Genomic DNA, 15,334 nt, shown 5'->3' with positions numbered 1-15,334 from the left:
TGCTTGCTAATGTGGAGAACAATGAGGCACCTTTGTAACAGCCAAAGAAATTTATTGCCAGTCCTCCCTGTCTCTCCACTATACCTATCTGGGAGAGGGGCGGAAGCCTCAACCCCTCTAAAGGCTGGATCCAGGCCGTCTTCGGCCAGGTAATTGGTCGGCCTTTGAGGACCATTTTCTGCAGGAAACAAAGCTGACTGGCATGTACAGTGGAGGCAGTTGTCATCTTTGTTTTTCAGGTTAATAATTGCCTTCTTGTTTCTGAAAGCTGCCTGTAGTTGGATGTAAGAGCTTACTCTCCCCGGTTAGTATTGAGTGATGTCCAGCCAGAGGATGGTAACTCTATCAACCACCCAGCCTGAGTCCCTCTGTGCCACTTTTCCAACATCTCCAGGATAGTGTTGAAAACCTCGTCCAGCACCTCATCAATCACTCGCCTGTAGGAGATCTTGCCTGTTGTGGAACTTCAGGCTGCCCAGGTCAAGAACCTCTTCGGTGAGCCTCTGGCTGATCTGGGGGCGTACACCATTTACGAAAGCTCAGGGTGGGCTCTGAGATGATGCCTTTTAGCAACATCCTTCTGCCACCTCCCAAGGTGGTTCTTAACAGCATGACATGTGCGGTGGAGGTAAGGTCATCCCCCAGACCAGGTCCTATCCTCTGCCAAGCTTTAAATTTTCACTGTCGTACCCGCACCTCCTATGCACAGAAAGCTGGTTCCGAACGCCCACCCTCCACTTCAGGCAGGCTTTCATGCCACCCCTTTCTGGAGTCTAGCATGGTGGATTCTACAAAACTTGTTCATGCAGCTTCGGCCACACAGCTGCCCAGAACCCATCAACAGCCACCTGCACATGTATTCACCCTTTATCGCATAAGTTAAGCCTTAACCGAGCATATATCTTACAGTGACAAATATATTCTGCAAAATTGATAGAAGTCTGCCACTCTGCACGGGAATTGGGGAGTGCTAGAGGAAGTGGTCTGAACCCCTCCATCAACACCTTTAAGGTGTTGATGAGTTTATTTATGTGTAAATTAAGGCCTAAAATCAGTGGATTGCGACAATTCCAGTCGCATACATACTACTAATAATGACAATACAAATCATGTAATTGAAGACAATTTATGGTTGTACTGCAGATATGGCCGGAGTTTGCCCAACGAATACCTTCCAGTGTAAAAATACACAGTGTGTTTCGATGACGTTTTATTGTGATTTCATCGATCACTGTGGTGACAACAGTGATGAAGAATATTGCGGTAACATATAACGTTTTTAACCCTCATTTTACACCATCATGTACTTTGAAACTAACACGATTTATAAGGGTAAACAATTATACTATGTATTCAATAAGAACAAATGACAATCATTAAGAACAAATACCGTTTATATTGATTGTGTGTAAATGCCATTTTTTGTCACTGGTTGGAATGGTAGAGGTGTAACCTTTGTCGAACCATGTGGACCACTTAGATAACTTACTTGAAGAAGTTTAACATGAAAGTTACAAAGACTGACAGTCGCAGAGCGCTTTGGAAAAGTTTGTGTGAGTTCAGAATTCTTATGCCTTTGAGACACATTGTTAAGTAAATTCATTAGTCTGTTCTGCGAAATTCGATGGGCAATATAACTCATATTATAATCTAAATGTTGTATTTTCTCAGTATATCCAAATTGCACAGAGGATCAGTTTAAATGTGAGAATAACCAGTGTGTTGAAAAGTCAAAGAAATGCAATCTTGTGGAGGACTGTTATGATGGATCTGATGAAAAGTTTTGCGGTAATGTTAAGCCATCTGAATCGTACTTGTTTAAGAAAAAGAGGTGGATGCATCCATTTTTTATTTAAGACGAATAATTGATATAATCATTTGCCTTTTACATACATTCTTAGAACTACATATTTTCTGAATACAATGTTACTCAGACATTCAAAAATATAACGTTATCAAATATTTGTCGTCAGATATTTTAACAGTACATATATTTGGCAAAAAAGAGTCTAAATTAAGCAGTACATGTTAGTCGACACTTTTTCATCCAACTTTCGCAGTCATTTAACAATGAAACACACTGTTTGAATACGTGCGTGTTAACCAGCAAAAAAGATCGATACAAAGTGATTTGTTGCCCTCAGTCGACATTTTATGTATCGCCCACAAAGGAAATTTGTGCAAGAAATGTTTATGTCGTCAAAACCTATACCCGCGAATAAAATGTAGACATTTACAAATGTTAACCTGGTTCACTTTGATTTTACAGATGTTTGTAAGGGATTTCAGTGTTTTTACATGGACTGCATTCCAAGCAGTGCGCAGTGCGACGGAGAGGTAGACTGCTCAGGTAACGAACGAGAAGACGAATTAGATTGTGACTACGGTGGTACTGTCTCAAAGACTTTTGCAGAAGACACTGTGCAAACATTTGTGAGTTGTAATGATGATAAATTACAGTGCCTCAATGGTCGCTGCACCGAGCGCAAGTTGATGTGTATCTACGATTTTGACCAATACGGCTATCAGCTTGGATGCCGTGACGTCACCCATCTCAGGGATTGTGGTATGGTATCGACAATTTATTCATCCATTGATTCATTTTATTTGTTAATGCATCACTTAATTAATAGTCGCGCCAGGGGCTAAGTGACTACGCATGCGCAGGTTCAATATACTATGCGAGTAACTAGATATGTCCCCAACTAAATTCATGGACGCCGCCATGTTTTTTAAGTGCTTGTAAAGAAACAAATACAAAACATGCAAAATATCAATTTTTAACTGACAATTAATAATATATATCGCTGCCATTAACCAGTAGGTATTGTTCTCCACCTTGTCACTGATACAAGATATCGTTACCATCGTGCCGTAAAAATAGAAAAGGAGAGAAAACATATGAACGAGACACACGGCAAGAATGCTGGGGATTAAACATGCGATTGAACAGCATTTACATTGAGAAGAGCGTCCCGTGTCAATAACTTAATTCAGCAATTTGAACTTTGGCAGTGCAGTCCCTATGGCAACGATAATGATGGCACAATACGTCCCTTATTACATACGATAGGTTTTTAATATTGTAAATGCAACATGTTATGTACAAAAATTGCCCAAGGGTTTTGACAGATAAAATCTATACTTGTCTTGGTCTGACAAGTGTGTGTGAGCTGTGCGCGTCAATGGGTGATCAAGTAAACCAAGTGTTTGAATATATTGTTTAAACAATACGCAGTTGTCCTACTAATGTATATGGCAAACATTAATTCTATATTCTTTCATACTGTTTATCATGAATTCACATGTATTTGAACATGTAAGCGTCGACTGTGCATCTTCAAATGAATATAAAATTTCTAATCTTAACCACTGGCGCGACACCAAGGGCTGAACCCTATATGATGTTAAACCCGATCTAGCTGTAACTCTTGAAATTTGTTTACCTCAAAATATCTTTCTATTCTCTTCCGGTTTTCTTTGAATTCTATCCTCTCAAGGAATATTGGCTTTTAATACATTAGGAAACCATTCCTTTATGAAAGATTTGGCAAGTAAATTGAACTTTTAACGGTCATTTTGATTTCGCGCCATTTTCAAAAATTGGCAATATTACAAAAGAAACAGAACATAGAATGTCACAGTTGAGAACATTCACCTCTATACATTACATTAGACTACCTGTGTCGTTTGTGTGAAGATTTCAGTGCAATATCCACGGTTTTGCTTTTTCGCATGGGGCTGCCATATAACGATAAGGTACGCATTTAATCGCAGTGTAATATTTATCTTGTGGAAAATAGCACATACAGTCCAAGCGCGTAGTTAATAATAAGTGTATAGACACATCTAAATTAGTACAAAGAAACTTATTTTAGTTTGAAAGTGATATCATAAAAAAGTGCTAAAAGATACAGCTAGTGGGGCTTTAATCATAATTAAATGAGGACTTTGTAATAATCATTAAACGAATAATATTAGGTTTGATTTTCAGAAATGTCAGTACAGGGACATTTTGGGAACGAACAAGAACGCTGTCAGTTTTGATGCTAATGTTTAAGGGCAACTATCTAGGGAGTCTAAAAGATCAAGTTTTACGAAATGCCATTAGAGATGGCTTAGACTTCTTCAAAAAATTCCTAATATCAGATAAATTATGCGCAATAAATAAAACTGATCCTTGTGTTTGTGTATCATGTTTTCATTGCAAACGTTTTTGTCCAGAAATATCACTTTTTGTGTTTACCAAAACTTCGCTAAAACAGCTGTGATTTCTGTTGGTGTGTGTCTGTGTGTTTATGTCTGTGTGCAAAGATGAAAGGAGGAATGGAATATCTTGTTTACTATTATCCGTGTTGACGGTTATGTCACTTCGAAATCTCGATGGCCTTGTGACGTAGTAAACTAAGTAGGAAATGATTTTAATCCTTTTTAAAAATACAGTTTGTCATACTTCCAAATTTTTGCTGAAAGCCTTGTCTACACATTCTATGTGTAGTGTCTGATTTTACCATTGGCAACTGAATTTTTCAACATGGTGTACACACTTCGTTGTGTCGGGAAAGCTAACACTTCTCCCTTTGATATACTTTTAGAGATGAAAAAATATAATGACGATATTGACGACATTGCCATCGAAGGTTGCACAGTACTTTCCCTTGAAAAGGTGAAGCAAACACTTAGAAAAGCGGATTATTTTGTTTTATCATTGTTGTATCTTCCAGAACTTTTTAGCTGTCCTAATGACATGTTTAAGTGTCCTAATGCCTACTGTATACCGCTCCATAGGCGATGTGACGGTGTTTGTGACTGTCCACGTGGCTTTGATGAAGCGAACTGTGGTAAGTTGTTTGAAGTTGATGTGGAAATCCCAAAATCATTTGCAGTGATCGTGTTTATATGGGTCGTGAATTGTGTCAACAATATACTCCAATTATCAAATGCAATCACTGCAACTTATTTATATTCATAGAGGCTTTATTAGTAGAATTGATACGGAGGGTTACACAGCGTGTCAGAAAGATGCAGAAAGGTGCAGTAGTACTCTCCTCATATAATCTTTAATTGACGGTTTTATTTCAATTCTTTTAATTTACTTGCCTTTTCTCGTTTATGTTATGTACTCCTTCTTACTTCAATTCGTCTTCATAGAGATAATGCCAATTATAATTCGAGTACAAATAAATGCACATGGCCAGAGAGTTAAACAACGTTGTTAAAACGTACTTTGGTTGCTGTCCAGGTAAACAAATAAAGTGTTTCGGAAGACAATTAACAACAAAGTAACTAATTTCATAGGCACAAGAGACGAATCGCAATGATTATAAGGAAATTACGTAGCGCATTCAAGCACACGAGTAAATCCCAGAAAGTGATGATTTAGAAAACATGTTTCGTTGGTCGGTAATAGTGTTAATTTATTGGATGTGTATAGTCAAACGAAACAATGCACGCAAACTTACTGTGGTTACAAATAAAGTTTCCTTGTATACAAAATGTATGATTTACAACAAGTAACCGATATCACACACATAAGAAACAAACCGCACTTGGTAAGGGAAATTATGATGCTATTCCAGACGACGCTTGAACCTCGGAAAGTGGTGACACTTAAATCTCAGAAATTAGTGGCACAGAAAACACCCTTCGTCGATTAAAGTATTAACCTATTGGGTTGGTACAGTCGAACGATCTTCAACAACTCTGTTTCCATTTCTCGGTCGCAGGATCTTATCAGTGTCCGGGACGCTATCGTTGTCATGAAATGCGGAACTGTATACCTGTATCTCAGAAATGCGATGGTGTCAAACAGTGTATTCATGGAGATGATGAACTCCTATGTGGTAAGATGATGTAAACTGACTTCTCACGAGAAAAAGAGGTCCAGGAATTGTCAGGCCAGGCATAGTACTGTTATCAATAAGATGATTTTACAGTGTAGAGGTTCATATCCCCAATATGGAAAACTTCCTGTTTATTGCAAGATTATAGAATCACTGAGGATTTCATCGATCTAAATGTAGAATGCACCTTGGGGACAGATATTCGGGCTCTCAAACGTTTTAATACAATTTTGTTCTTGTGTACTACTTGTCGAGGTTCATTTGAAAGCTCTTGGCATTAGAAAACTTCTCGTCGTCTTCTGTTTTCGGAAAAGCTGGAAGTAATCATACATATTCGTTCTATTTGCATCGTTTCTGATCCCTGTTAGGTATTCTAGTCTCGGGAAAACGGTGAACTGTTTTGTTCTCAGACATAATCTGCCCATCTAAGTTTTTCGAAAATTTTATTTTTTCTTCATAGAGTTATTACAGGGATGGCGGCCATTTTGAATTTCAACCATCGATTAATCTTGGGCAATTTGTATCTCTAGTACAAAATTTGCACGGTGATCCCAATTTTTATTATTGATTTTGAAAAAGAGGTTGAAATATTCCTGAAAGGTAGGGGACTCGATTCCAGGGATCGAGTTTGTTCTACTGTATAAGAAGATTATGAAGGTGTCATAGCCTTTTGTTTTCCCCTGAACTGTTGTGGGTTCGAATCCGATTGAAAACTATCTGCATTGTAATCTAGTGGGTAAAGTTCCTGGCAAGACAATCTGACGCCTGAGCCATGCCTTTAAAGAAAGTTTGAGCAAAAGTTTGTCGGTCACTTTCGAGATGCATACTGCCTTAATTAAAAGTATACTGTTTTATTCTCAGACGTAATGTGCCCATATGATTGTGTTTGTCATGGAACTGCTGTTGATTGTGCGTACCGATCACTGAGTGTCCTTCCACAGCTTAGTGGTCAAGACATCAAGAAACTGTGAGTTGCTATACCTGTATACCATTATTTCTCAACTGTTAATTATAGCCATTGTACTCTCATTTGCTTACTGTTAATCCAGACACAATTTTTGTATGCAAAAATCAGTCTTATTCGAAGGAACTAGTCTACACTGAACGTGGTTGTTTACAAAAATAAAATATCGCAAAAGGAGATAGTGACAAAAAATATCATCTTCAAGACTTGTTTCCATGATGTGTTGTGACCAGTTAAACTAGCCATCGACGCAAAATTGCATCATTAAATTAAGCTTATGTATACTACGTTCTGCCAACAGCAATATGACCGGCAATGACGTCGATCTTAGTAAAGAAGACTTTCACGGTTTTCAATTGCTAGGAGAACTGTAAGTAGTGTATTGTTGCTCATTACCATTAAATTCAGTTGCCTTATCATTTCAAATCAAATAAACGTTTTCAGATAACCATTTTGAAAGTTTACCGTAACTTGAAAATTACTCCAGCCAAGCAAGATGTACCCCTGTGCGATATCACCAAAGTGGTAATGATTGTATGTAAAATCATCCCACTGCATGTCTTTCTCATATTTTTTCAGAGATCTTTCGAGTAATTCAATCACGGAGATACAACCGAGAAAATTTGAATTTCTGAAAAACCTCTACTTTTTGTAAGTATATGTCTTTTGTAAGAAGTACAAGGGGATTAGAATTTGTTAACACTCTATACTCTCTATAATCTTAGTTATGTCTTTGAAGAAAACAAAAGCTGTACCTTTTTGACAATAGTAAGAGACTTTTTGTTCTGGAGCTCAAGCTCCTATTTTAATTTTTTTCCCGCTCTCAAAATATGTTGCCTACAAAGCATAAACCTGCCAACACAATGCACTGTGTACATTTGAACAACATTTAAAATCATTATATGGACCGTGTCAAGCAAAAACCTATGATGGTCAAAATTATCAACTTTGAGAGTTTTAAAATGTTTGATGGCTCGTCATCTCAAGACTTGAAGTTTCTTGTCTGGACCGCTATAAAAAGTATGACTCGACTAGAAGGAATGGGCGGGAAACTCTTTCATATGCAAATATTTTGCGCGGTGATTGATTACACCCTAAACTTTACGTTTAAAATGTGCAATGAAAATTTACGAAAGTGCGACAAGGTATTATTCATTTAACTTAAGGTATAATTCTTAGCGCAAATATTTTAATTCAAGAGGATTTAAAGGGAAAAAAGAGAACATGATCTTATCGCCGACAGGTTTGTAGTTGGCGCTCAAACGTAAACTCTCTTAAAAAGAGTCAATTTTCCGACTGAAATTGTGCAACATTGTATCTATTACCATCAGGTGGGTTTTTGCTTGACGCGGCCAAAATTATAAATACTCGGGACTATAGAATTCCGTTGGCATCAATAACATTAGACGTGATTACTATACATGCTATGATTATAAGCTGAATACTAGTCATTTCCATATTAAATAACCATCATATTTTGTTTTTGTGTTGTAATTTAATATTTATTTCAGAAACCTTAAAGCAAACAAAATACATACTGTGGCTGCAAATACATTTTATGGTCTGCGAAATCTTAGAGTGCTGTAAGTAAAGTGATAACTAATACGTCCCGCTCCTAAAAGTTTTTGAGCAAGCCTGTAAGATTAGGTCAAAAGGTCTAATATAATCAGTCGTCGGAATTATCTATTTATTTTCCAGGGAAGGTCATCCAAGCTTGACAGTTGCCTGTATGTAAGGGAGCATTCAGTTATTATGGCCGGGGGTAGGCCGGTAATTATTCCTGTGCATCAGTCAAAATAAGTGAACCCCCTACCCATTGCATCGAAAAATTGATGACCCGCCCCCCCTAAAGATGACAAAAATTTGATGAACCCCCCCCCCCCACATTGCTTGCATAAGGCGAAATTCGTTCGTTTACGGAGGGAGGGGGTTTGACCACCATTCAATTGGTGAACTTCACTTTCGCACTTTTATTTTGTGATCAAAAGTTCTCTTTACATTGTGCATAAAAATAAACCAAAACTGCACACTCGAAACAACAAATTTTTGCTGTAACTGTTTTCCAACTCGTTCATGTCCTGCTATGGTTGATTATATTACTTGACGATGTAATGTGGTCAGGGGATACATACTCTTCAGTAGCAATAGCAAAATGCTTCATTGTACTCTCGGGCAGACATCAACATTATGCGCTTTTGAACTTTCGTTTATGAGGAGGGGAAGGGGGTTTTGATCGATGAAGGAATTTCGTTTCTTGAACTTATGCTACAATCTGAGACGGCCCCTAAAGCTGCACACACAAACAACTCTGGGGAGCGATAGAATCCAAAAAAAAAAGATTCTTAGCTTTTTTGTCAAATGACCCTCTTACAAACTCACAATGTGTTAATGTTCAAATTTCCACTTCTGACTCGCTATAATTTTGAAATTACCCCTCCAAGGGATTGGACAGAAATTACAGGTGGATCCACAATTTGATTGTACAAGCGTGTGTGTACAAAATTTTTGATATTTGGATTTAATTGATAATCAGCAGTTGATAATGTTGATTCACTATAGATGGTAGTTTATGAGAAAACTATGTAATACTTTTTCAATACAAAAGTAGCAATATCTATGCATATGTAGACATTTGATAATTGACAATAATGTTGAATTTAGAATTAGAATTTCACAAATTATGTTCATCCATTATACATGGTGTCTATGATAAAATTGTGAATGTTTTTTCCAATGTAAAACTTGCTATACTTGTTCATATAGAGACGTTGGACAATTAACATAATTGTACTTGGTTAGAATATGATGGTTAAAGGTGCATATTATTGTGTACAAGAAATCTAATTTTGGAATCTCACTGAAAATGTTCATCCACTATACATGGAAGTTTATGAGAAGACAATGAATAATATTTCCCTATAGCTAAAACAAGCTAAGTCTGCGCATTTATAGACGTTTGATAGTTCATTTTAAAGTACTTGATTAGATAGGGTGGTTGCAAGTGGATGTGTGTGCCAGAAATTGGATTTTTGAATTTCGCAGTAATGTAGATTCACTGTACATGGGAGTCTATGAGGAAACGATGAATATTTTTTTATTTTTTCTATTATAAGACTAGTTATATCTGTTTATTTATAGGCATTTGATAATTCATCTTAGTGTACTTGATTAGATTAGGATGATGACAAATGGATTTGTGCGCCAGAAATTGGATTTTGGAATTTCACCGAAATGTAGATTCACTGTACATGGAAGTCTATGAGGAAACTATGAATAATTTGTTTTCAAATACAAAAATAGGAAAACCTGTGTATTTATGTGCTCTCGATTATTCATATTAATGTACTTGATTAGCCTAAGGTGGTTACAAATGGATAAGTGCGCAAGAAATTGGATTTTGGAATTTACCAAAATGTATATTCACTATTCATGGTAGTCTTTGACGAAACTACGAATAATTTTTGTTCAATACAAAACCAGCTAAATCTGTGTATTTATAGACATTTGATAATTCATTTTAAAGTACTTAGTTAGACTAGGGTGGTTAAAAGTTGATACGTATGCAAGAAATTGAATTTTGGAATTTCACCGAAATGTTGATTCACTGTACATGGTAGTCTATGAGGAAACTATGAATATTTTTTATAGTGCTACACTAACTTAATCTGTGCTTTTATAGGTGTTTGACAATTGATATAAATGTACTTGATTCAAGTGGGGTATTCAAAGTTCAGATGAGGACAACAATTATGATATTGGAATTTCACTTAAAAATATAATTTCACTTTTCATGGTATTGGCAGTCTACAGGTAACTTTCAAATATTTTCCCCGACAAAATTTGCTTTATCTCTAATATGTAAGTAATAGGAATTGTTCATTGCCCTCAGTGAGCTTGATTTACAATAAGACAAGCCTCAGAGTTGCCAAGATGTTCATATGACAGATAATTATGCTTTTGTTCAGATGTACAGTTAAATGACTTCAGAGAATGATATCATGCAGCGAATCATTTTTATCTCCCAGGATATTTCTGGACACTGAAACTTCATTTTGAGGAGACGGATACTTATACCCTTTGCAGTTTTCAAATTTAAGGTGACACTGCCTGGATTTTGCCTGCCCACCTCAGCCCTAATAACTGAACGCTCCCTAGCCTGTACTTTTTTTGAAGCACACACGTTGAGTAGATAACATAGTAGATAACAAGACCTGAGTCTTTGACAAAACTACGGGTAGGAAAAACTAAATACAATGTATGCAGACGGATGCTAATCACTTTTTTATGAGATGCCCAGATAAACATTGAGTGGAATGAATGGATGCAGTCACTCAGATTTTTGTGGTAGACTGAACTGTAACTTTTTATCTACGATGTCATCTGCATAGCTTGTGTTTGCTACAAAAAGGTAAACGTAACATATAGGTATCTGTCCAGCTTGCATGATCGTCCCTGTATGTATGGTATACTTGCAAATCAACGTGTGACAACTTTACCTCTTGAAAGTTTTTTGACGCTCATACGAAACAAGGTAACCTATGCATGCTTGAAGCCCGAATTTTTTCAGTACTTTTAGTGTTTAACCTATGAGTGCATGTAAGGAACGTCAAGTACACGGCAAACTACAGGTGTGGAATATCTAATTATACATGCAGAACACATTTGCATTTTCATCACAGGATATTGAGTGGAAACAACATCGCTTTTGTCGAAGTCGGGGCATTCACTGATCTGAATAAACTTGATGAACTGTAAGTAAAGAAAGAAACCCTGTGTTTCCTATTTACAAGATAATTTATCGGGAAATCATAAACTTTTTGTACAGAAAGAAACCTTATGTTCTTGTTTGTCAGATAGTTTATCCGAAAATAATAATTTTTTGTTGTCAGTGTTAATATTGCATTTATTACTATTGTTGCTTTTGTTTTTGTTGTTGTTGTCGTTGTTGTTGTTGTTGTTGCTTGTTGCCACTGGTGACTTTTGAAAACACTGATAAATAACAGTTTGAAATATCGATAATCCATATAAGGATGGGAGCTATAATTATATATTTACTAATATAAATGTCAATAAAAGTCTTGCAGTATTGTCATCTGCATATTGATAAATTATGTATCACAGTTACTGGAATAGAGACGGACAAAATTACAGTTTTTAGCACATTGGATCTTAGTAAACATATATATATATATATATATATATATATATATATATATATATATATATATATTATATATACAGAGATATCCTTACAATGTTATGAAATATATATTAGCTGTCAATTTCTTGACATGCGTATTCACATTTATCATTTCAATGTTTTTATTTTAGATATACCGATGCCTATAAATACTGTTGCATGGTTCGAAATCATCGCAAAGTTAAAAAATGCTTACCGCATGCCGATGCATTCTCTTCATGCAAAGATCTCATGGCAAATCAAGTTTTAAGATGGTTTGTTTGGATACTTGGAATAGCAGCTTTTCTTGGCAACCTATTCGTCATCGTTTGGCGGATCAAACAGAAGGACTTGGGAAAAGTTCACACTTTGCTGATTTGGAACCTTGCTGTAGCCGATTTCTTGATGGCGATATACATATTCATAATTGCTTCAGTTGATATGAATTACCGTGGAGTTTACATCAGGTATGACGAGTCCTGGAGAAGTAGTCAATTGTGTAGTTTTGCTGGTTTTCTTGTGACGCTATCAAGTGAGATGTCCGTCTTTTTATTGACAGTTATTACCTTGGACCGCTTTCTTTTGATAGTATTTCCTCTGAAATATATTCGTATGCACCTGAAAGCAGCCATCATAATTGTGGTTGTTAGCTGGATTGTCGTTGCATTCCTTAGCTTTCTGCCTCTTATTGGTATTCCCTACTTCGGCGATAACTTCTACAGTCGTTCTCCAGTCTGCCTCTCCCTCCACCTGACTAACGAAAAAACACCCGGATGGATATACTCAGTTGTCATTTTCATCTTCCTGAACTTCCTGTCCTTCATCGCTATATCAATTATGTATTTGGCCATGTACTTGTCAATACGGCGCACAAATTTAGCCACCGGTGTTCAGCTACAGCAGAGAGCCAGAGAAACTGCGGCCATTGCAAAACGAATGTCACTGATAGTGCTAACCGATTTCTTCTGCTGGGTTCCAATCGCTGTGATGGGTATGCTGGCGATGACTGATACAATCACAATTCCGGGATCTGTTTATGCTTGGACTGCAGTCTTCATCTTACCTATAAACTCTGCGATTAACCCTTTCCTCTACACCATATCAGTCATAAAAAAGAGAGAAAAGCCAATGCGACCGACCGTCACTGCAACTGTAGATACAGGTACTTTGACTAAATATCAAATGGGTGAGTGAATTTTATGACTATATCTTTGTGATCGTAAATAACGTGGCGATATTTACTCGTTGAAGAGCGAATGATAAAATAAAATTTGATACTGCAGTGTTTATCCAATAACAATTGTTTAACAAACGAAGTATAGGCTTGCCCTATTGCAAACATTGGTACAACCTTATTATTTATCACAAGAAACTTTTTTACCCCAACACACGTTGTCATTACCTATATAACATTTTAATAATGACTGTCCTGGTTTTTTGTATTTTCCCCTTTTTAGTTGTATATGCATACGAAGAAATGGAAAAAAGAGGGATCATCCCGGATGATTTACTCGTTACACTTTAGAAAATGAATGAAATTTACTCATTGCACCTCATGATGTGTTTTACTGGTCAAACTTTGTAAGATAGGTCTGATTTACCCATTAGACCTCAAAAGAAAGATGCAATTTACTCAAGACACACAAGGACATGGATGTGATTTCCTGAGTACACCTTAGAAAATTGATGTACTCGATTAAGCTTAGGAAAGGGATGTGTTTCATCCGAGACACCTTAGGAGATCTTAGAATATAGTTGTGACACTTTAGAAGATGGATATGATTTACTCATGACACCATAGAAGATAAATATGATTTACTCGTCACACCTTAAAAGATAGATATGATTTACTCGTGACATCTTAGAAGATGCATATGATTTACTCGTGACATCTTAGAAGATAGATATGATTTACTCGTGACATCTTAGAAGATATATATGATTTACTCGTGACATCTCAGAAGATAGATATGATTTACTCGTCACACCTTAGAAGATATATATGATTTACTCGTGACATCTTAGAAGATAGATATGATTTACTCGTCACACCTTAGAAGATAAATATGATTTACTCGTCACACCTTAAAAGATAGATATGATTTACTCGTGACATCTTAGAAGGTATATATGATTTTCACTTGACAACTTAGAAGATACTCCTTAGGAGATCTTAGAAGACAGTTATGACACTTTGGAAGATGGGTATGATTTACTCGTCACATCTTAGAAGATAGATATGATTTACTCGTGACATCTTAGAAGATAAATATGATTTACTCGTCACACCTTAGAAGATAGATATGATTTACTCGTGACATCTTAGAAGATAGATATGATTTACTCGTGACACCTTGCAAGATGGACATGATTTACTCGTGACATCTACGAAGCAAGATAGATATGATTTACTCGTGACACCTTAGAAGATAGATATGATTCACTCGTCACACCTTAGAAAAAAGATATGATTTTATCGTGACATCTTAGAAATTAGATGTGGTTTTCTCGTGACACCTTAGAAGATAGATATGATTTACTCGTCACACCTTAGAAAATAGATATGATTTTATCGTGACATCCTAGAAGATAGATGTGGTTTTCTCGTGACACCTTAGAAGATAGATATGATTTACTCGTGACACCTTAGAAGATAGATGTAATTTACTCGTTTCCGCTTAGTAACTAGATGTAGTCTACATGTTGCACTTATGGAGATAGAAGTGATTTCTTTATTACACAATAGAAGGTGGATTTGATTTACTCGGTACAGTCGAGAAGATAAATTTGATATACTTTTAATGCCCTAGAAGATAGATGTGAGTTACTCGTGACACATAAGAATATAGATCTTATTTACTCGTACAACTTAAAAGATAGATGTGATTTACTCTTTACGCCTTAGAATATGGACATGATTTACGCGTTATATTTTAGAAGAAAAATGTGATTTATTTATGTCATGGATGTGATTTACAATTTACACTTTAGAAGATAGATCTGATTTTCTCAGACATCTTAGAACATAGAGTAGATAGATGTGATTTACTTGTAACACCCAAGAAGAAAGATATGATTAACTCGATACATCGTGGAATATGGATGTGACGCTTGTCACATATTAGAAAATTGATGTCATTGACTTTTTTCAGCTTAAAAACTAAATGCTATTTACTGGTGATACCATAGAAGATAGATACAATTTACTCATAATACCTTGCCACCTGTTCCAATTTTGCCACAGTCACCATGGAAAGAGAAAATCTAACCAATCAGAGATTTTAAGCGGATGGCCGCTTTTTAAAAACAGCGCCCCCACATGGGCATTATTAATACTAAAGAACGCCC

General features: G+C 36.3%; 1 protein-coding gene across 1 annotated transcript; it reads left to right on the top strand.

Annotated features, from left to right (window-relative positions):
• The first annotated feature begins 8,327 nt into the window (after nucleotides 1-8,327).
• On the top strand, nucleotides 8,328-13,511 carry LOC139118144 (G-protein coupled receptor GRL101-like). Its single transcript, XM_070681438.1, has 4 exons — nucleotides 8,328-8,390; nucleotides 11,487-11,558; nucleotides 12,139-13,148; nucleotides 13,444-13,511. The coding sequence occupies exons 3-4, from the start codon at nucleotides 12,167-12,169 to the stop codon at nucleotides 13,509-13,511; spliced, it is 1,050 nt and encodes a 349-aa protein (XP_070537539.1). The 5' UTR covers nucleotides 8,328-8,390; nucleotides 11,487-11,558; nucleotides 12,139-12,166.
• Nucleotides 13,512-15,334: the final 1,823 nt, after the last annotated feature.

This window comes from Ptychodera flava, chromosome 19 (assembly GCF_041260155.1).
Source record: "Ptychodera flava strain L36383 chromosome 19, AS_Pfla_20210202, whole genome shotgun sequence".
NCBI lineage: Eukaryota > Metazoa > Hemichordata > Enteropneusta > Ptychoderidae > Ptychodera > Ptychodera flava.
Note: the sequence above shows the minus strand (reverse complement) of the source record. Positions and strands in the feature narration are given on the sequence as shown.